Below are 23,598 nucleotides of genomic sequence, written 5' to 3'. Positions count from 1 at the left end.
TAAGGAGTCCGGCAAGAAGTTGAAAAAATGAGATTAGAGATCACGAGAAAGGTTATAACTAGATAAATAGAACTAATAATCATCATTTTCATAGAGATTAGTTAATGTAAGCTGCATAAAGATATAGCAAATAATAAGGACTTGTCAGCTCACGAAGAGAATGAGGAGAAAGCAGTGTCATGAAAATCTAAAGCCAAGAGTTTCAAAGAGAAAATGATAGTAAACAGTGTTAAAAGATTCAAAGAAGTCAAAAAGGATGAGGTTTGAGAAAAGGCCATTAAATTTGGATGACTAGAACATGTTTATGAAACATGCTGTCTTACTTGCAAAGTCATTTAATCTGCCTCATTTTCTCCAGTAAAAGAAAGTTAGTGCCACATATTTCCTTACTGCCCCATGGGGAAACACTAAAGGTGTTTGCCCATTGATTGTTTTTTTTCTATTAATGAGCTTTTTTTCCCCCCTCACCTGCCTTCACTGCACACCAGAAAAAAGAAAAAACTCTTGAAAATAAAATTCACGGTTAAGCAAAACCAATTCCTCAATCGGCCATGTCCAAAATGTGTATTACATTCTGCATATTTATAGCTTTCAAGAGATAGGCAAGAGGATTTAGTCACTATAGTGGACAGGCTTTGCATTGATCAGAACTCTTAAGGCTTTCAGAGTTGTTCATTTTTTTATATTATTATTATAGTCTAGATTATTCTTGTGGTTCATATCAGTTTACTTTACATGAGTTTATATCAGCTTTTCCATGTCTTTCTGACCCTTCATCATTTCTTACAGTACGGTAGTGTTCCACTACATTCATAACTTGTTCAGCTATTCCTTAATCAGTGGGTGCTCCCCTTAATTTCTAATTCTTTGCCTCTGTAATAAAGAATATTACTTATTGTACCTAGGATATACTATAAGATATTTAATATGTATGGGAATGCCTGCCATTTAGGGGAGGGGATGGAGGGAAGGAGGAGAAAAATTCGGAACAGAAGGGAGTACAAGGGATAATGTTGTAAAAAAAAAAAAAATACCTATACATATGAACTGTCAAAAAATGTTATAATTATAAAATTAATAAAAAATTTAAAAAAATTAAAAATATATTACTTTAATGACTGTGGCTAGGAGAACATATGAGTAATAGCTATATAGGTTGATTAATAAAATTTATTGGATAGATGAGTGTGTTGAGGAATTGTAGTTATTAGTATTACATACAGTCACCACACCTCTGTGCCCCTGTTTCTTCTTCATGTGCAAAATTGAATTAATAACACTCATGCCACATACCTCACCAGGTTAATAAGATTTGAGTAAATCTCCTAATCTCTATTTCACTCGATCCATCCTTAAGTCAGTTTGATGCAATAAGCATCACAAAGCACCTGGCAGATACTGTGGGACGTGTTGAGAATGCAGAGGTAAGACAGAGCATAACCGTTGTCTCCTCTTCGCCACAGAAGAGTTGAGTGAAGATGGGTGAGGTCAGGGGTATGGATTTATTTCTGTACTTTAGAAGCAAAACAAAAAAAAGTATAACAATCCCTGATGCATCTCTCTCTACAGATACTTCATCCTGTGTGCCTCTTGGAAGTGGGTCCTTGAGTGGTTCTGCCATTCACTGCCCCTCTGCTGCTGTCTGCATTGGGATCTTGCCAGGCCTCGGGGCCTACTCTGGAAGCAGTGACTCTGAGTCCAGCTCAGATAGTGAAGGCACCATTAACTCTACTGGGAAGATTGTGTCGTCGGTTTTCCGCACCAACACTTTCCTTGAGGCTCCATAATTCCTTCTGCCTGTGAAACCATTGCAGGAGGCTCCTCCCCCATGGGGGGGTTTGGACACTTCATTTTGCCCTTGGAATTACTTTCCTTGAAAACCTCCTTTGCCTGCTTCCTGTGCACACAGCTACGTCTTTAACCTAGTCTAAGAATATGCTAGAATCCTAGCTATGGGAGCTAAATGTTTTGTTTTCGTTTCCCACTCTTGGTACAGGAGACTGTGCCTGTTGTGCTGTCTTTTCACTCTACTCAGCTGGGTAAGGGGCAGGGCAAGTGAGAGACCTGCTGAAAGCATCTCCTTGAACAGAAGACATCTGCTGGTTTGCAGAGGGTTTGGTTATTTTTTCCCTCCCCAGCAGAACTAAGACAAAGACAGTTATTGAACAGCTATATTGTTTGAATATTCTGTTAAGGCCAATTTTACAGCATCATTTTGTTACACTGCATTTTGGAGTGTGCGGAGGAAGAGAACTGAACCAGGTGATGAAATGGAGCACTCTCCCCACACTAACCAATTCCTGATGTTGTGTAACTAAATAAAGATTCTAAATTAATTTCTGTAGTGGGTGGCTCTTATCACTCATTTATTGTTCATCCTCAAGTTCTTCCTTATACTTAACTATTCCTTCTATCTCCTCTCTTATCCCTCCTCCCAAACCCCAAAACACAGTTCACTAGGGAGTTGAATGACATTTCATGAAGGCTGTTGTCTAAAACATCAGAATTAAGGTATGTTTGACTGTTTTTGCTAGTACTGTAATAGAAAGGATTTCGTGGGAATATAGAACTTTTCCCCCTAATAAACAATCATTTATTAAGTATCTCACTATGTAATAGGTACTGTCTATGCTAAGCATGGGGATTGATAGATCTTCTTCACTTTTACCTAATAATGAAAGCTGTCTATAGTCCATTGAAAAAGTAGCTCATTTAAAGGAGCTCATAGAATCCAACAAACCCTAAAAGACTAAACACAAATGGTGCATGTGCTTAGTATCTGAACAAATGGTATGTGACTCAATTGAAGCAGTTCCCTTGATGTGAGGTATAATTTTGGTTTTCAACTGTTTATATTTTTAGGACATATTCCTGAGAGCTTAGCCCTAACTCTTCCCTGTACTGATGTCTAGTATATCACTGACTGCAGCAGCTACTAACACTTTACTCTCTTCCCTACCAGAAAATCTCTGGGATTACAATGATTTACTACTATGGTTATGAAAGCCCTAAGGATGGAGGAGTAAGCATAGTGTTAAGGAATCTTTATTATTTCTCCTTTAGATGTAGGACTGAGACACAGGCATTCGCACTGAGACACACACACACACACACACACACTCCTATTATATCTTGATGTTTCAGTGTTGACAGGTAGAAAAGTCACTCAATTCTGATGTGGATAGAACAACCCCCCCTCAATTTTCCCCCTCTTCATACAATGGCACTCTTGATTTCCATTGGCAGATGGCAACTCCTCTTCATCAATAAGTTGGCTTCTTGTAAATGCCTTTTCTTTCCTTCTACAGAGCTGCAGTGTGCTAATTGTTCCTTGGCTGTCAGCACAGGCGTGGCTGCCCAGTCTTAATAAACAGCTATTTAGGGTAAGATGGTGTGTAGGCACCTCCTGCTTTGTTTGTTTTATAGTTCATAAGTAGTACTGCCCTGATTAGCCTCAGGAAACTTGTCACATGCCAGATTAGAGAATGAGTTACTATCTAGTTTGGCCTTTAAGATATCTCCCCATACTTAGGATCTGCTTTTGATTTTAGAGGGAGCTTAGAGAGCAATGCAATTGCTAAAAATAATACCTTAATTTGAATATATACTTAGCATTTGAGAGAACATTTTCTAACTTGATGAAAGAAACAAGTGTAGAGAGAAGGAAAATTCTTCCTGCTGCTTTTTTTTTTTTTTTTTTTTGCTCTTGATAATATTATCAAGAGATTATAAAACTATTATCTATGTTTTATATTTTTCCTCTACTCATTAAGCACATCCTTGGTCTTGGACCAAAATACAATATTTGTAATAACAATTAATAGCAAAGTAAGATTCTGATGATTGGCTATTAGTTTAAGCAACCTTGATAAGTGTCCAGTTTATCTTGTGGTTTGATTCAAATATGAATGGGTGGGGAAAAGGCCAAAGGGGAAGCCTTTTAATCATAAATAATCATAATCTTTAATTTTAATAAAAATTTAATCATAACCTTTAATTTTTAAAATAATCTTTAATGATTTAATCTTGATGATTAAATCATAAACTTTATAAGACAATCAGCAAATACAGTGCATGTTCAAATCCCATTTAGCCACTAATTAGAAATGAAAAGCCTGGTTATTAATTTAAATATCTGTATCCAGACTTGACTTTTTGAAAAACTTTAGTGTGAGATTTGCACTAAATAGAAATAATAAATAGAAATAAATAATGCAGGGAAGTTGTTAACCCCATCATTGCAGTAGATCTGGAAATTCTCCCTCAGCCCCCCATTTCTCAACTGAATTTAACAGGGGAAATCACTTAATTCAGAGGTTGAACAAATTCTCAGATGAGCCATAACAGGCTGTGGATCTTTTCTAATAGGAAGCCATCGCAGCTTTTATATCCTACCAGACATTAAAGAATTGCTGTTAGAAAATGGCAAAGGGCAAAATTGACCAGCTTATTCTACTTCTTTGCCTTCTGAGCTAAATGTTAATTAATTTGGGACACACAGTTCTTTGGCTTCTGTGTTGTGGCTGTGGATATGTGGCTCAGCTGTTGCCTTAAATTCCTCTGGAAACACAAAAACGTAAAGGCTTGCTTGCTCTGCATTGTCATTTGGACTTGGTTATTTCTTGATTTCCTTATGCATTCAGCCCACTTAGGTCTGAGAGCAGCATGGAATTAAGAGTTCTGCTCAGAGGGAGGCAGGAAATTTAGCCTTCTGCTTATAATCACAGTTATATGCAACTTTGGTGATACTGGCCAAGGCTGGCACTTTGCCACTTACCTTTGTACAAGAGTTGGAGGTGCTGGAGTTAAAATAACAGGTAGAATCTGATGGCCAATTATCTGTCAGCCTGAAAAGAGTGAATGAGAATTCCATATTCCACATCCAAGGGATATGGATGAGAATGAATGAGATTTTCTCCCAAAATCTCCCATCTTTTACTGAATCTTCCCCACAACTGAAGAATCACAGAATTCCAGAATTAGGAGAAAGATCCTATAGTTCAGTCCTGAATTAGCTATAAATAAATCTCTGTAGCATTTAATTACAGAAAAAGAGAACTGACTGGAAAGAGGAGCAGGAAAAATTGGGTTCAGATTCTTTCCTTTTATTTTTTTTTACTGATTTCATTTTTATATTAAAAATTTGACCACATTTTATGTCAAGAAAATATACAATAGCTCACTACTCCAAAAAGTACAACTGCAGTACAAATAGTTTATTTACAAGAACAAAATCCCTCTCGCTCAGCAGAAGCAGCAGACCTGGACATCCACAGCTTGAGTTGATCCTGGCAGGGATAGTGAAGGCCAGAAGGGCAACTTTACTGTTTTGTCTGTGTGACCATTGGCAAGGATCTTCACTTCTCTCAGCATCAGTTTTTATGAGTAACATGAATGTGATCACACTAGGCCTACTTTACAGGGATCATTGTGAAAGAGATATAATTGTGTCTACGGGATTATCTGCCAACCACTTGGTAAGTTTTAAAAAGCTCTACAATTGTCACATATTTTTAAAAATTCAACAACTTTTGACAAGTGGTTTCCAATGGGGAGTGTGCTGTGCTGTGTCTTTAGCACATAGTTGAAGAATGTGTGCCTCCATAGTTTATAAAATAACAGAACCTCCTGCTTCAGAAATTTTGCCGTCCTGTAAAACTTGTCCCTATTATTCCTAATTTTGTCCTGTGACAAAACCCCTGAAATATATACTAGGACACAGCCTCCATTCCTCATCAGGAAGCATTGGTTAGGAAAAATGTCTTCATTGATAGCACCGAAGAGGTCTTGTCATGTCTTCTAGTTCATCTTCTAGTCTGTTGTCTGTAAGCAGTAAGATAATTAACTTACAGCTAAGACTTTCTCAGCTGCCCTAGATATGGTGTCTTTATTTCAGCTTTATGGTTTGGCCTCCTGAATTATTTGGAGCTTCTACCAGGCTCTGCTAGGCTTTGGTGGGCATAGGCAAGAAGTACCAATTGCAGGAAACACTAGCAGTTAAGAAAGCTATGATCTATTTTCTGGGACAGGTCATTTTCCTAAAGAACTATCCACCCACATAGTCTGCATAATCAGTAAGTAGGTGCTAAACAACTGTTTCTATTAACAATCTTAAGGGAAGTCCTATCATCAAACAAATAGCCCAGTGCTAGAGATGCCTTCTTCTCATCTTCTGCCCCATGTGCTAAAGTGCTGCATCTTCTTCTCAGCAGGCTTGCCATAGTTGCCTCTTCTGAGGACCCTCTTCGAATATTCAGGATGCTTTGCCATCAGGACTTGGTAGCTCTTCAGGGTAAAAAATCAGCACTAGTCCTGGGTAAGAGTTATAGAAGCAAAAAGTTTGTTTTGTAGAATGAAGATGTTTTACATGCTAGCGTGGATGTGGCGTTCCTCATAATTTATCAGCAGGCTACCAGATCCCCTCTCCCCCAGAATCAGCCTCAGAATGACTGAAGCATTTGCAGGTAGAAGCTTGCATGGTTCCTTTACTATTTCTACAATTTGGGTGTCCAAATGATTGTCCTGGATCTAAGAGTGGGTCCATTTCTCAGTCCTAGTCATTTGAGTGTATTCCTCAAGCAGAAATTATGACAGAGAGACCCCATATAAACAAGAATAAGGAGGTTCAGACTAGGGTTTGAATACAGCAAAACAAGTTATATTGAAACTTTGATTTTTCAGATAGTTAACTGCCCAGGCTTCATCCAAGGAAAACAGCTTTCATGGGAATGTCTGAGTTTATTAACCTGAGTATAACAAATAGAACATATACATAGTATAAAAAATGAACAGAGCATGAGAAGTATAAGCTTAACACAAATATGTAATGGATATACCTTTTTTGTTTTTTAAATCACAGACAGTTGCTTGGAAAAAAGCCAGTTTTGATTGTAAAAATTTATTATTTTATAATTATTCCACTAAAATTATACAAATTACATTCAATACTTGAAAATGATGGTAGGGAGGAGAAAGAAGCGGCCCTGTGTGGCCTGGTAGTATCATCAGGTTTGGCAAATTTGACAAAAGAAATCCAGCTGTGTTTGGGAGAGAGTAGGGAGACTGTCCATTATTTAAAAAAAAAAAAAAATGAAAAGTCCTTTTTGTTTAAAAGAGAAAAAAATATATAGCCACCAGTGAGGAAGCCGATGTTGCACGTGCACTTTCCTTGGGGACTGAAATGAGGTTTGTTTGACATGCTGATGCTGGTCAGAGGGGAAAGGAGGCTGCAGGAGTTTACGCAGGTTCACAGTTGCTGGGTGGCAGATTTTTATGTTTGAAATACTGCACGACTTGCTGGGGCAGCTCTGCCAGCACAGCTTTAGCCAGGGTTTCTTTAGGTGCCTGGAGAACAGTAGAAGAGAAAAGGCAGGATTAATGATTACTCTGGTGGAATGTCATGAAATGATGATACAAAATATACACAAGAAGTATAATAATAATGTAAACTGGATGACAAAAAACAAGCCAAAAAGATGTAAAATTATAACCAAGTTTAGCCCTAAAGAATAAATATGAAAATATTCTTCCTTGCTTTGGAGAAGGGGGGGTAGGGGGGACAGATGGGGTGTGGAAATCTTACCTACACTGTCAAGAGTTGGTTGAATTATAGGTGTTTGGTTTTTTTTCCTCTGTTATAGAGGTGTCAGAGGGAGATGAAGTAGGCTATATTGGAGAATTAAGGTGATGTAAAAACTAATGATATCCATAAAGATAAGACAAAATAATGTTTACATCTTGCCTGTACATTCCTTTCCTTCCCACCTCTAGCATCTTGGAGGAATCCTGCTGACCACTCTAAATCTCCTAAGGAGAATCCCTAGCCATTGTGCACAACACAAAGACAAGAGGACCTAGAAGGAAAGGTCTATACCTTGGCAAGTAAGTTCTAGGAAAGCTGGACTTGGTGCTTAGTCACTCACATAAGGCCTATTCACTGAATAGGAAGTTGAGGGGAGGACAGTAAAGGTTTCACTTTTGAGCTTTCCTTGTTTGGTCTCTTTGGCCAGCAGAGTGCCTTGCTGTGTGAAATAGACTTTTGCCACTGTTCTAGGCAGGGGTCTAGGCACGAACCCTAACTCAGTGGAATCTTACTTCATGTCTGACAAGGATCTCAAGGTCATCTACCACTATTATACCATATATCGTATCATATGAGGGTCACTTGAAAAGCAGTGTTAGGATGGCTTCTGAGAGCAAAATAAAAATATATATATTTTTTTTTCCTCCTGAGGTTGGGGTTAAGTGACTTACCCAGGGTCACACAGCTAGGAAGTCTTAAGTGTCTGAGTCCAGTTTTGAACTAGGGTCCTCCTGAATTCAGGGCTGGTGCTCTATCCACTGCGCCACCTAGCTGCCCCAAAAGCTATCATCTTAAAGGAATCTCAGAAGTCATCACCCAAATATGGAACTATATTTATGTCACCCCTTTCTGTTGTTGATTCAGTCCTACTCTTAGACCTACTGTCTTCACAGCCCCTTGGTCACCTTTCTGACTTTGATGACTGTGAAACATTTTTAGGCATCAAACTCAACTCTCCCTGGCATATATTACACAAGCTTTCTTGGAGATGATCTTCCTCCTCAAGAGAATAACTTGCAGCCATACTATACTACCTCATACACTTTGTTATGAGGCCCCATCCCACTATTCTTTATTACATACCTTCCAGCGAAGCATACCATGAATTGCTCTTATGTCCATATCTTTGCTCATGCTGTTCTCAACAAAGGGGGTGTTTTCTTTCTCTCTTCCGTCATGCCTATCCAGATTCCTATCCTTCAAAGACCTATCTCTAAGAAATCTTCAGACCACATGGATCAATTACTTTTCTAACTTCTATCGTACTTGTTGTTTAGTCCATGCAATTAATATTTTTTGCCATTTATCACAGTTGTTAACGCTCTCCCTCTCTTTCTACTTCAAATTATCATGTACATACTAACGTGTTCTTTTCCCTTCTCCAGGAAAATGAGCACTTCTTGAGGAGGGGAACTTTTCCATTTTGTCTTTGCACACAGTAGGTGCTTAAAAATGCTTTTGTGGTGTTATGCGTATGTTTCATAAGTTTATGCCTTAGTTCTTACAGTTAAGCTGTCTAATATTTCTTTTATCAGCCAACGCCTCCTGGCACACAGTAGTGCCTCAATGCTGCCTGTGAAAACTTGAGCAAATTACGTTGCCTCTCTTGGTCTCAGTTTTCTCATGTGTAAATTGAGGGAATTAGACAAGATGGTCCATTTTGGTTATAAAGTTAGTAATTTAGTGCCTGACAGTGCAATGAATAAGAGAGCATTAGTTACTGGAAGTCAGAGTTCTGGGGTCTAGCCCCAGCTCAGCCAATGATTAGCTGTATGACTTTTAACCAAATCTCTCTGTTTCTCTGAGCCTCTGTTTCCCCATTTATATGATGAAGTTAGTTTAGATAGACTCAGGTATGACATTTTGTAACTAGGCCAAATAGAATCATAGAAATTTAGAGCAGGAATGACAATAATTAAAATTATATATACTTTAAGGTTTATAAAGCAGTTTACATAAATTCTATCATTTGATCCTCATAATAATTTTGAGTTATGTGATAGACCTATTTTCCAGATGAAGAACCCCAGGCTGAGAGGCATTAAGTGACTTTCTTGAATTGTATACCAGTAAGTATCTGAAAAGGAATTTGAACCCAGCTCTTCATGACTAACACCTATTGCTCTATAGAAAATCCTAAGATTATATCTGAATCTTATTTTTCTATACACACACACACACACACACACACACACACACACACACACACACACATATATATACATATATACATATATATTGGCATTGGTACCCCTCTTCCTTCCCAGCCCAAGGCTCACATTACGGAATTCCCGAAAGGGTACAAACTGCACAATGTCTCGAGCTGCCTCTTCGCCAGTGTGGGAACGCAGAGCACGAGTATCACCATCCAGGAACTCCATGGCAGCAAAGTCAGCATTGCCCACACCCACAATAATGATGGACATGGGTAGCTTGGAAGCCTGTACCACTGCATGGCGGGTCTCATCCATATCGCTGATAACACCATCAGTGATGATGAGGAGGATGAAATATTGCTGCAAGGAAGATAAGTCAAGGAATGAGGTGACAGTTTAACCTTCCCAATTTGCCTCTTCCCCAGATTCTTATCCTTATTCTTTCATTCTACTCAAAAACTAGAATTGGGTTGTATTTTCATGCTTCTTTGGTAATTTAGGAATATGATCCAGTCCCTACCACAGCCAAAACCCATTCCCACCTCTTGTCTTTTTTCATTCCAGGTGGGACAACTGTCCATCACCCTACTTTGCCTATGAAACTTTCTGACAATTTTAGAACATAGTTTTTTTAATTACTTTCCATAGCATATATTGCCTGAACCCTGTAATTTAAGACTAATTTTTGTCCATTTTAAATGTCAAAATGCTTATCTTTCAAAACTCGGATGCTATCTCCTCCATGAAGTCTTTCCTGATCCTTCAAGTTGTTAGTACTTTCCTGTCAACTAAGTATTAAGCATATACCATGTGCTAGGGTCACAATGGCAAAAATGAAGCAAACCCTGCCATCAAGGAACTTACATTCTGTTAAGGAGATAGAATGTGTGTGTGTGTGTGTGTCTGTCTGTCTGTCTGTCAGGGGAAAAGTAAAGGAAAGTGATTTCAAAAGGTGAGAATATATTCCATACATGGAGTTGGGAGAAGGGGGGGGGGGGGGGGAGAACGATATTAAAAGGCTGTTTGGCTGGGTTGAAAGGAAGTATCTATAAGGCTGAAGAGGTTAGAAAGGGCTAAGTTGAAGAGCTTTGGATGCCAGAAGAGCTTATAAATAGTCTAAAAGGTGACAGGGAAGTACTGGAATCTAATGACACAGTCAAGCCTGCACTTTAGGAAAATCTCTTTGGGAGTTGTATGGAAGATGAACTAGAGTGGGGAGAGATTCAACACAGGAAGACTAATGACCAGCCTTTTGCAGTACAAATAAGAAATGAAAAGGGCCTGAACTAGCATGATGGTTTATGAGTAAAGGCAAGGGAATGGATGTGAGAGATAGTGTGGAGTTAGAAATAATAAAATTTGGCAACTGATTGATGCCCTCAACAGAAACAGGGAAGAGGAGTGATTAGAGGAAAGAAGAATTCTGTTTTGGATATATGCTGGATATGGGGTGTCTATGAGACATCTAGTTAGGAAATTTAATAGTTCATGATAATAGGACTGGAGCTTAGGAGAGAACTTTGTACTGAATGTATAGTTGTGTGGGAGTCATCTGCATAGAAATATTTAAAATCATGGGAATTAATTATTTCATCAAAAAGGAGTATATAGAGAAGGAAAAGAGGGTCTACCATGGAGAGAGCCTTGGGGATGTGATATGAATGATGATGCATGAAAAGGGATTGAAAAGGAATAGAAAAATAAGAGGTGAATTAGAAATGGAGCCGTTTCACAAAAACCCAGAGAGGATAGTTCAGTCAGAGTCAAATGCTATAGAAAGAACAAGGATGAGACTGAAAGAAGGCTTTGAGATCTGGCATGTTAAAAGATCATTAGTAACTCTGGAGAGAGGAATTCCAGATAAATGATGAATATAATGTCTGACTACAGAGAGTTGAGAAAAAATGAATGGAAGTGCAGAAAATGAGCACAGATATCTTTTCTAGTTTGACTGTGAGTTTGTTTTTTAAATTATAGAGACTTGGGAGTGATTGTAGGCAATATGGCAGACGTCAATAAATAGGGACAGGTTAAAGATTAGAATGGGGAAGGCTTAATTTTGGAGGTAATGAAATCAGGAGTGTAAAAGGCTTCAAAATGGAATGAAGGTGGGGGGTGAGATCAACGAGTTGTGAAATGTAAGACAGACGTATATTGAATTTGAGCAGAGTAAGACGGAATCATTTAATGACTTGAGATTAGATTAACATACATTTATAATGGATGCAGTCAGCACAGTTGTATGGCTTCTATCAGTTCCATTCTGTTTGGGATTTGGCAGGGCATGAGTAGCTTTAGAATAAGAGAATTAATAGGAGAGCTGAACTGGATAATTAAGAATAAAGATTGAGAAGTATAACCAGAGCATGGGTGAGAGATAGCTTGATAAAATTGCTGAAAGAATGAGGAACTGGAGGTCACTGAGTTCATATCCTACCTCAAATTATTTTCTATCTCCCTACCTGTGTACATACTAGAGGATTTACCTTACTTGTATAGACTATTAAATTGAATCATCTTTATCTGTATAGGCAGAGACTAGATATAGCTTGTGATTTGTTTAATACATAAAGGACAGTCACTCAATATACATGTTATGTACGTACTGTGTGCCAGAGGCAAAAGACAGTTTCTGCCTTCAAGGAGCTTACATTCTACTGGGGAGATAACTTGTAAACCTCAGAGGGAAGGCACTAGAAATAAGAGATGTTGGGAAAGGCTTCCTTGTTATAGGCCAGAACTTGAAACAAGGTGCTAAGTCACTGGAATTGATAGAGACAATGTTTATGTATTTAGTACTTATTAGAGTTCACACCTTTAAGAGCGCATATATAAGCTAGGAGCCTCAACTAGGCTTGAATAGAATTGAAGATAAGGGGAGGAAAGTGTTCTCTATAGTCAGAGAATATACTAAGAGATAGAAGTGTCTTGTTTGTGAAACAAGCCAAGAGAACTGATGTCACTGGACCAGGCAGTATGTAAAAACCTTTACAGTTACCCCTTCTAAATCCTTTTCTTTTAGGGCTCCTTAATTCACTGTTTTCACTTCACTTTGACGTTTTAGGCAAAGAAAGCAGCTTCTTTAATAAAGGAGCTGCTTGGCAGGTTCTAGAACTGGTTCTAGAATTGTGGGATCTGGAGCTAGAAAAAAATTTTAGAGGATCATGGAATCTGAGGTCCTAAGAAGTAGGGCAATTTTCTAAAGTCAGACAACTCGAATATCCAGAATTTGAACTCAGATCTTCTGACTCTGAAGTTATTGCTCTTTCCACTATACCATATTGCTTTCAGCTTCAGGAAACTGGGCCATGAATGAGGACCAGTCTTTCCCAGACAAATACAAATTTCACATTCAGTTAACCTTGGTCCATTTAGATGGTCTAACTATTACTATTGCTGCTAAGACAATCATCACTTCATTAACTTCTATTCAACAAATATCTATTAAGCACATGATGTAAAATATTGTGCTAGGTACAAATAGTTTGGATAAGATGTACTCTGCCCTCAAGGATTTTTCAAGGATTTCAAGGATATAATAGAATCTAGTTTCAAGGGTAGGAATGCAATTTCCCAGAAGTTTTTGGCTTTAGAGTTATACTTTGAAGGAAGTATCCATATAAATAGCATAAATTTTATACAAATACATAATTGCAATATTTTTAAGGCAAAGAGCAAAATCTATTGTCATGGAAGTTAAGTGTTGTATGCTCAAAAATTATGCTACATCCTTCCTGCTAACAAAAGGAATATGAGCATGCTTATTTTTTTATTTGTAGTAGCAGGGAATGCACAGCTGTTTTAAGAGAAAAGGGGAAGGGCAGTCAGATGGTGCAGTGGATGGAGCACTGGCCCTGGAGTCGGGAGACCTTTGAGTTCAAATCTAACCTCAATATACTTAATATTTCCTAGCTGTGTGAACTGGGCAAGTAACTTACCCCAACTACCCTTAAAAAAAAGATGACAGAAGAGAAAAGGGGAAGACTCCCTCAATTTTACAATGTCCACAATCAAAGGATCCTCATCTTCCAGGTATAGGCAAGCTAAAGCTGGGTGGTGCAGCAGATAGAATACTAGGCCTGGAGTCAGAGAACAGAGTTCATATCTGACCTCAGATTCTTAGTTATGTGATCCTGAGCAAGTCACTGTTTGCCTTAGTTTCCTCATCTGTAAAAGGATCTGGAGAAGGAATGGCAAACCCCAGAAACCCCAGTATCTTTACCATGAAAGCCCCAAATGACATAAAAGAGTCAAGCATGACTGAAGCAGCTGAACTTAGGACAGCCTCCATACTTAGAGTTCTCTCTCATTGGTTCTTAGACCAATCATAGAACTTTGAATTTGTCTGCATACCATTCTTGATGCCATACTTAGTAGCTGCAGCTGGTAAGGATGCTTCTCCTGAGCAGCTGCGGAGCTGAATCTGGCCTGGCTCCAACCACAGCTGCTTAAGCATGCTGCAGGGAGTGGTGAAGACTAGAATGGGAGAGCCCATGAAGCCAGGGTTTCAGCTGGTTCCAATCTGAGGTCTTTACTCTTGTAGTCAAACAGATTTCATTTCTATTAACGCTTTTGGCCAAGGAGGAAATGAATAAAATATCAAAACCTAACTTATTCTTCTCTCCTCCAACATTCCTATTATTTTTGAGTATACACTATCGTCCCAATCATCCAGGCCTTGACACTTTCTTCACATTTCAAAGCTGTTTCCAAATCTTGTATTTTTCCTTTTTGACTCCTCTCTACTCACACAGTTGCTGTGTAAAGGCCCCAGTACCTCTTCTCACCTAGATTACTGGAATAGTCTTCTAATTGGTCTCCTTGCCTTTCAAGTTGTCTCCACTCCAAAACAGCTTTCACTCAACTGTCAAAAGTGGATTTTCCTAACGTCATTTTCCCCTTCCCTACCAACAAACTCCAGTTAATTTAAAAACTTAAAAACACTTCACAACCTGGATCTGTCTTTCCAGTTTGATAACTTCCCTCAATACACTTTACAATCCATTGGCATTGGCCTTTTTGCTTTTCTTTACAACAAAACACTCCATTTTCCTAATGGCTGGTCTGCCCTTTCTGTGCCTGAAGTACTTCCCTCCTCACCTTTACTTCCTAGCTTCAGCACTTGTCTCAAATACTACTTTTGGCAGGAGGCCTTTTGCAGAAGGTGGTGTAGACACATATACATACACACATCCCTATATATTGATATGATATATTTATAAGTCAATGTACCTACAACAATATCTATAAATATGTAGGGTTTTTTCCTATATAGTTTTTCCCATTGAAATATGAACATGTGACTACCTAGAGAGCAGGGAATGTTTATGTGTGTTGTGTGTGTGTATTTGCCTGACTTTGTGTACTGAATGTGTAGCACAAATCATGGCATAAAGTAAGTGCTTCATGCCTGTTGACTAGCTGATCTGTAGTTCTAAAAGTAGTGACTTCTGATCCCTTGAAGGACATTGTTTGGGTACTAAGTAGAAAGAAAATTTGTTCTTCTCCTGACTTTTCTACATACCCTTTATCAATTCTCTAGTAGCACATAACTGATCTTAGGATGGTAAAACTAATAGGAGTCTTAAAGACTCAGAGTCATGCGGCCTATCAATTTAGACCATTTCCCTCCAAGTCCATAGCAACAAATTGTTTATATTGTTACAGTTAAAGTGTTCTTCAAGAACCCAACTAAATGTCTTCTATGTACAAACATGCATTGTATGTACATACAGATCCCAAAGAAACAGGCAACATAATTAGCATTCTGTCAATTAACTTATAACATTAACATAATCCAGCATTCTGTCAATCAAAACTATCCATTCACTTAATTCAAATTAACAATCTCTTTTAATTACATAATCAAATGTTAATTGAGCCACACGTTGGGTACCACATGTACCCAACACTGTTCTAAGGATTGTTAGAAGCATTCTGTGCTGCATCAGCATAATGAGAATTGATGCTTATGATGATTCTGAGGTCATGGAAATATTCAAAAGTGCCTCTTAAAATTATCAAAGGTAATTATGGCCTAGTTCTTGTGTATTTGAAATTCTTTGAAATTTAATGATCTGAATCTTTGAAATTCAATGATCCAGGTAGGTCAGTAGTAAAAGCTGGACTAGAAGCACTAAGGACTAGATTACAGCACTCTACATTCCACCACAGGTGGCCTTCATCAAGTGCTTCCTTTATTCCCTTGATTCCTTATCACTCCCTGGGCTGGGATGAAATGGGGAAGCCTACAGCTTGAGCTGCTGTTTACATCAACCAAACCAAACCTTTCTGATTCCATAACAAAACCTCTTCCCTTCCTTTCCCCAGTCAGGAAATAGCTGCTGAGGAGGGCCGAACTAGCTCCACTGACTCTGCTGCTTAGTAATGAGAGGGTAGCTGGACTCTCTAAGCTGTAATGAAAGAGGGATCGCTAGTATGAAGGCTTCTGAAATGCTGCTGTCAACTGAGAAAGCTTTTTTTTTTTTTTTTTAATCTTTCTGGGATCAGGAAGAAAATTAAGTGGGACAGGATTTGAAGGAATTGGAGACAAGAGATTGTTCCTCAGCCCTATCTATGCCTTCTAACATCCCAGGCATCTTGCCGGAGGCCTTAGGAACAGATGTAGCTGAGGCATCTCATTGACAGATGGTCACTGGTTGTTGCCAATTTATAAGGCTTGCTTCATCTCAGAAATGGTGCTCAGCTCTGCTTGAGGCTGAATCCCTAGAGGTTAACTATCTCAGTCTCTTAAGATCCATTGGCTCCTGGAGCCTTCTTTGTTCACCTGCAGCCTTTCCCTTTGGGCTCCAGAGACAGAGTGCCCCTGCTTTGTACAATCAAACTAGGGTGCCTCTTAATTTACTAGGTCAGCACTATGTTTATATCAGATATTTCTCCAAGTCCTTCTGACCTGTTAAAACCTCAGGCATAATTAGATAGACATAATCATACTGAATGAACCCCTTTTGAAATTCCCATTGAAAAGTGAATGATCTCACACACATGTATTGTACTTAGACTATATTGTAACACATGTAAAATGTATGGTATTGCCTGTCGTCGGGGGGAGGGAATAAGGGAGGGGGGGTAATTTGGAAAAATGAATACAAGGGATAATATTATAAAATATATATATATATATATATATAATAAAAAATAAAAAAATAAAAAAAAAAAAGAAAAGTGAATGATCTAAAGTGAGAATCAGACAGATATAGTGGGAAAAGCATTGGCAACATGAGGAATTGATAGAAATACATAAAAACAAAAGCAATCATCTGATATAAATGATAAAAGGTTGTAGAGAGGGAAAGGATAAAAATGACTCAAACTGAGTTTTCAGAAGAAGAAATGCAAGCTATCAGCAACCAAAAATACCAGAAGTCACTAATTGTAAAAGAAATACAAATTGAGGCAGCTCTGAGGTTTCATATCTATTGGATGAACAAAGACAAAAAATTATGAAGGTTGGCAGTCTATGGAAAGCACTACTGGTGGATCAGCTCCAACCATATTGGGGAAAAAATGGAATTATAATAGAAAAGTCATCAAACTGTTGACACTTTTTTGAACTGCACATCCCACTAGCAGGCACATATCCTAAGAAGTTAAATTCAGAAAAGTTGAGGCTAAGCACTGAAAAGAATCCTGGCTTTGGAGTCAAGAGGGCCTAGCTTCTGGGGGCAGTTAGGTGGCACAATGGATAGAGCACCAGCCTTGAGGACCTGAGTTCAAATCTGGTCTCAGACACTTAACACTTCTTAGCTGTGTGACCCTGGGCAAGTCACTTAACCCCAGCCTCAAAAAAAGAAAAAAGGGAAGAGGGCCTAGCTTCATATTCTATCTTTGATGTTCACTACTTGGCTGACTAAGCAAGCAAGTCACTTTCCTGGGTTAGTTTCCTTATCTGTAAAATTAAGGAGCTACACTATATGAGGCCCCTTCCAAGTTCTAGATCTACATTCCTATGCAATATAAACCAAAATATCCTTAGTAGCACTTTTTGGATGTAGATACCACAAAATTGGATGTAGTGATTGCCTGCCACTGATAATGGCTGAATAAATTATGATATGTGAATGACATATGAATAATGGAACCTACCTATGCCAGAAGAATATGTAAAAGTGATGGATTCAGAGAATTTTGAAACTTAAGTGATGCGGAGTGAGGTGAGCAAAAAGAGAAGAATATTTTAGATGACTAGTCATAACTGGGAGACATCAGAACTCAGAATAATGTGGTAGCTAATCTCAAGCAATCTGTAATGAAGCATAAATACTTCATTTGCCTGAAAGATATGAATATATGTATGTGGAATAAATGTGGTATTTAGTTATAAGCATAATCTGTGTGTTGTGTTTGCTTCACTTACCTATTTATTTTTTATTTTTTATAAGGGAGAAGTGTAGGGGTGAGGGAAGAGGAAGTGCTGTTGCAAAATAACTGATTTTTTAAAGGAGGACTGGCCAGGTTACAGTGAAACAGGCACACCGGAATGCTATATTGTTATTAAACAAGGAATATAAAGAAATCTGCAAAGATCTTTATGAAATAATGAAAAGTTTCAAAAAGCAAATCTAGAAGAAGAGATCTAACTATCATACCTAATAATCACCACAGAAAAAGTGAGAACAGATGAAGAAGGAAATCTGGTGGAAACTTAAAGAATTAGAATATTTTATGTATACAAATAATGCATTTATTTAAATGTAAAAACTTGTGAGAGACTATGGAATATATATATGTCATCATAAACCACTGTTTTCAATTGATTTTGCTGGACTGTTTTTTGTTTTGTTTTTGTTAAATTTAGTAACAGGACAGCTGTCTAGGATGGAAAGGGATATATCTGGATATATATGTGACCTTTTGATGCAGAGATTATTGCGTTAGATATATACCCCAAAGAGATCATTTGATTAAAAAGAAAATCCCCATGAAGCAAAAAATTAGGTACAAAGTAGATGCCCGTCAATTGGGTGATGATTCAACAAATTGTGGCACATGAATGTCATATTATTGTGCTAAAAAGAATGATGACTATATGATGAATAAGGAGAGGGGGTGGAAGGAAGGAAAAAATTTGGAACTTTGGATTTTTAAAAATGATATAGAAAAGCATGGAAAGATTTACATGAACTGATGCACAGTGAAGTAAGCACAGCCAAGAAAATAATTACAATAATAGAGCACCACGACAAAAATCAGTGTTGCAGAATTATAATCAAGAGACCTAGGTTTTACTCAAATCTTCGTTTTATGTCATTCATCATATGACACTATTGATTACCTTTTCCTGCTGAATACTCTTTTCTTGATACTGCTTTTTTCATGATATTGCTCTCTTATGGTTTTCCCTATCTATCTGAACCTTCTCAGTCTTCTTTCATTTCATATCCATTGAGAATCCTTTTAAGAGCTCTCCTTGGCTTTCTTTTGTTTTCCCTTGATCCTGCCTCATTTGATCTCATTAGCTCCATTGTCTTCTTTTTGCAAATAATTTTTACATTCAGTTACCGAAATGATTTTTCTAAAGACCTCATATAGGTCTGATTATAACAGCCCCATCACCTACTCAATATAGTGGCTTTTTTATTACTTCTCAGAACAGACTTCATACATTTTATTCCATTTTATGCATTTTATCATCTGATTATACAGATTTATTTGCTCTCTCACTTGATACTGTTTCCCAACTTTGCCTTTGCTAGGAATACTTTTCCCCATTTAGCTCTGCTTCTTTAGATTTCCTAACTTCATTCAAGACTGAGCTCTCATTCTACATTTTTCAAGAGACATTTCTCAGTTCCCCTTTCACTTCCTCTCTTCTCTCATCCCGAACATACTCTGATGCAGAGATACTGGCTTCCTTGCCTTTTCTCAAACAAAATACTCCACTGTATTAACTCTAAACATTCATTGACTGTCTCCCAAGCTTAGAATCTTCTCCCTCATGTCTCATCCTAATGTGAACTTTTTTTAGGTATGGATTGTTTTTGCTTTTCTTAGCAGAGTACCCATAGTAAGTACTTAATACTTGTTGACCGATTTCCCTTCTTTTGGCCTCAATTTCCTCATCTGCAAAATGAAGAGAATTGGACTAGATGATTTTAAAGGTCCATTCTATCATCATCATCTATATTCTGTAAAAGAGCTTGGTTTGAATATTACTACCAATCCATATTTCAGACACTGGTTTGTTACTGGAGAGTGTCTAGTGGTAGAAGCCTGGGTAGTAGAGGAGACCTAGAACAGAAGTTAACTTGGGGTCCATGAACTTTTATTTTACTGTTTGATAACTATTTCAGTAAATTGATTTCCTATATATTTTATGGATCTAAATACATTCTTAGAAGATTTCACCTGATTGTCAAAGGGGGGGGGGGGGTCTACAACATGTACCAAAAATGTTAAAAACCTTCTTGCCTAAAGGAGCTCTGTTCATGAACCACATATCTATAAGCCTGGAATCAAACCTTTTTGGAAAGGAGACAGAAAAAGTCATGTTGTTAGCTAACACCTAAAGCTAGTTCATCCTTGGAGGATAAAAGGCTCTAGGCTCTACCTACTGGTTCTTTTCCTCAAACTTTCAAACATGCCTAAATCTATCTCATCCTTAAATAACCTACCTTTAACCCATTATCCTTTATCTCCTCCTTTCTTAGCCAAATTCCTTGAAAAAGGATGTTTATATTTGCCTTCCCCGTTCTTCTCAGATCTTAATCCTTTGCAGACTGACTTCCAACATCATCCAACTGAATGAGCTCTCTCCAAAGTTATCAATATGTGAATTTCCAAATGCAGCGTTCTTTTCTCAACTCTCATCACTTCTGGCTCATCTACTGCATTTCATGCTACTGACCAGCCTCTCCTGGATTTCTGGCATTATTCTAGAGCATTCCCCACCACCACATATAAATGGTTGACAAAATCTTGCTGTTTCTACTGCCACATCTGTGGAATCCAACCCTTTCTCTCCACTTACACAGCTGTTGATTTGGTTTAGGCCCTCATCACTTCTTACAAAGATCATTGTAGCAGCCTGGTAGTTTTGGATTCCTTACCTCAAATATTTTCTCTTCCAGTCCATCCTTAAGTTAGTGGCCAAAGTAATTTTCCTAAAGTGCAAGTCTGACCATGTCATCCCCTTATTCAGTAAACTAGTGATTCCGTATTGTCTCTAGAATTAAATGAAAACTCCATTGTCTGGCACAGAAAGACTTTTCCAATGTGGCTCCAGACTTTTTTTCTAGACTTATTGTACATTAATTCCCTTTCTGCAATCCTAAGTAATACTGCAGCCTAGCCAATCTTCCCATATCTGTGCCTCTTCACTGGCTGTAACACATGCTTACAATCACTTCTTCCTTATAGCCATCCCATAGTGTCCCTTGCTTCCTTCATTTGTTTATTTTTCTCTTTATATTTATTTATATTCACTTTATATCTATGCTGTGCATTTTATATGTGTTCTTGTGTTTTCCATTAGAAGGTAAGCTCCTTGAGAGTAGGTATTTTATTCTTTACTTTGTATTCCTGCATTTAGCACAGTGTCACTATTTAATAAATGCATGCTGACTGATGGCTTAGAAATTATTTACTCCAACTCCTTCATTTTAAAGAGGCCTAGGGAAGTGAAATGACTTGTCCAAAGTCACAAGCTTGTTGGTGACAAAGGTGGCTGAAAGCATGGACATGGTTGCCCTGCCAGCCTCCAGGGTCCTCATTCCCCTGGAAAGTTGGATGGATCTTGGAGCTTCTGTCTCCAGTCCTTTCTACTGCCAGGTGACCTTACTGGTCTAACAGTGACAGCTCTGGCTTCTCACTGCACAGCACCTAGGCTAATGCTGTAAGTTTGGATTGTGCCTTCCCTCAGTGCCTGTGAGTTTGCAAGGAGAGGAAATGGAGAGGCAAGTCTTTGGGTAGAATAGCTCCTCTCCTACCCGACTCCCCCTTTCCTAACACTAGAATGAATGTCGACTATTTACCGTAGCTGACCGTTGCTCCGTAGCATGGGCGGCAAATCGAGCTACATGGTTGACGATGGGGGAAAAGTTGGTGGGTCCATAGAAGCGGATGTGAGGGAGGCACGCTGAATATGCCTGGGCAATACCATCCACACCTGAAAAACAGAAAGCCTTGTTATGGAAGACACGAGCACCTCAGGATCACTGGGGTAGCTGTGGCTTGAAAGAACATGCTATCAATTAAGACAACTCTGAGATACCACTATACACCTGTCAGATTGGCTAAGATGACAGGAACAAATAATGATGAATGTTGGAGGGGATGTGGGAAAACTGGGACACTGATACATTGTTGGTGGAGTTGTGAAAGAATCCAACCATTCTGGAGAGCAATCTGGAATTATGCCCAAAAAGTTATCAAACTGTGCATACCCTTTGATCCAGCAGTGCTACTACTGGGCTTATATCCCAAAGAAATACTAAAGAAGGGAAAGGGACCTGTATGTGCCAAAATGTTTGTGGCAGCCCTTTTCATAGTGGCTAGAAACTGGAAGATGAATGGATGTCCATCAGTTGGAGAATGGTTGGGTAAATTGTGGTACATGAAGGTTATGGAATATTATTGCTCTGTAAGACATGACCAGCAGGAGGAATACAGAAAGGCTTGGAGAGACTTACATCAACTGATGCTGAGTGAAATGAACAGAACCAGAAGATCGCTGTACACTTCAATGCTGTATGAAGATATATTCTGATGGAAGTGGAAATCTTCAATATAAAGAAGATCCAACTCACTTCCAGCTGATCAATGATGGACAGAAATAACTACACCCAGAGAAGGAACACTGGGAAGTGAATGTAAATTGTTAGCACTACTGTCTATCTACCCAGGTTACTTATACCTTCGGAATCTAATACTTACCGTGCAACAAGAAAATGGTATTTACACACATATATTGTATCTAGGTTATATTGTAACACATGTAAAATGTATGGGATTGCCTATCATCGGGGGGAGGGAATGGAGGAAGGGGGGATAATTTGGAAAAATGAATACAAGGGATAATATTATAAAAAAAAATTACTCATGCATATATACTGTGAAAAAAAAAAGAAAGAACATGCTATCCAGAGAGTTAGCTGAGTGAAATAAGGTCTTCCTAGGAATTTCTCTGTACTTTGTATGTGTGTATCCGGATCTAATTTTATCAATGAAGGGAACTTCTACTGTAAAAACTGCCCATCCTGGTATAGGTTAGCAATTCAATTAGAGAGATGCATGGAGCATAGCAAAGTTAAGTAGTTTGCTTACAACCATGCAGCTAACCTGGTCAGAAGCAAGATTTATACCCAATATTCCTGATTCAAGACTGGCCTTTTCTCCTATGGCAAAAAACTGTAAGAAGCTAGAGGACAGGAACTTTGAAAGAAACAGAAAGAGACAAATAGAGAAATGAGACAGTGAGAGAGAAACAGAGGGGTGTGTGTGTGTGTGTGTGTGTGTGTGTGTGTGTGTGTGTGTGAGACCATCTCTATGCTGCTTAGCATGCCTTAACAGAGATGCTTGTGGATTGAATGAGTATGCTGTGCTGCTGATTAACTCCCAGGTTATGAAAATAAAAACCAAAAGGAATAGTCATATCAGAACATCATCATTACAAGTCCTCCCACTGAGCCCCAAGTTTGCTCTGCTTTCTTATAGAAACCTGGGAAGACTAGTATAAACATGGAGTGAAGTGAGGCAGAGCCAGAGGAACAATTTAGACAGTTGTAGTTTACAATGTAGTAACATCATAAAGACAAATAATTTTGAAAGATTTATTAACTCTGCTTAATGGAATGGCCAACCACGGCTCAAGAGTACCATGTGTCACCTACTTGCTGACAA

At 38.3% G+C, this 23,598-nt stretch overlaps 2 protein-coding genes and 1 long non-coding RNA gene across 10 annotated transcripts in view; 2 read left to right on the top strand and 1 right to left on the bottom strand.

Moving 5' to 3' along the window:
- Window positions 1–2,336, top strand: part of PSME3IP1 (proteasome activator subunit 3 interacting protein 1) — a 53,910-nt gene extending 51,574 nt beyond the window's left edge. For all 7 annotated transcript variants that reach the window (XM_074293504.1, XM_074293505.1, XM_074293503.1 and 4 more), the window contains one exon: window positions 1,570–2,336. In XM_074293504.1, the coding sequence (XP_074149605.1) occupies window positions 1,570–1,787 (218 nt within the window). In that variant the 3' untranslated portion in view covers window positions 1,788–2,336. The remainder of the gene's footprint in view (window positions 1–1,569) is intronic.
- A 1,405-nt stretch (window positions 2,337–3,741) lies between these two features.
- On the top strand, window positions 3,742–21,744 carry LOC141557606 (uncharacterized). Its single transcript, XR_012486841.1, has 6 exons — window positions 3,742–6,316; window positions 7,771–7,881; window positions 8,968–9,020; window positions 9,586–9,651; window positions 9,850–16,725; window positions 16,925–21,744. It is a non-coding gene; the product is annotated as an uncharacterized LOC141557606 (long non-coding RNA).
- Window positions 6,719–23,598, bottom strand: part of CPNE2 (copine 2) — an 87,288-nt gene continuing 70,408 nt past the window's right edge. For both annotated transcript variants that reach the window (XM_074293490.1, XM_074293488.1), the window contains 3 exons: window positions 21,732–21,865; window positions 9,862–10,098; window positions 6,719–7,344 (listed from right to left, as the gene is read on the bottom strand). In XM_074293490.1, the coding sequence (XP_074149591.1) occupies window positions 7,237–7,344; window positions 9,862–10,098; window positions 21,732–21,865 (479 nt within the window). In that variant the 3' untranslated portion in view covers window positions 6,719–7,236. The remainder of the gene's footprint in view (window positions 7,345–9,861; window positions 10,099–21,731; window positions 21,866–23,598) is intronic.

Source organism: Sminthopsis crassicaudata, chromosome 2, assembly GCF_048593235.1.
Source record: "Sminthopsis crassicaudata isolate SCR6 chromosome 2, ASM4859323v1, whole genome shotgun sequence".
Lineage (NCBI taxonomy): Eukaryota > Metazoa > Chordata > Mammalia > Dasyuromorphia > Dasyuridae > Sminthopsis > Sminthopsis crassicaudata.
The sequence above is the reverse complement of the archived record's forward strand: the minus strand, read 5'-3'. Positions and strand labels throughout refer to the sequence as shown.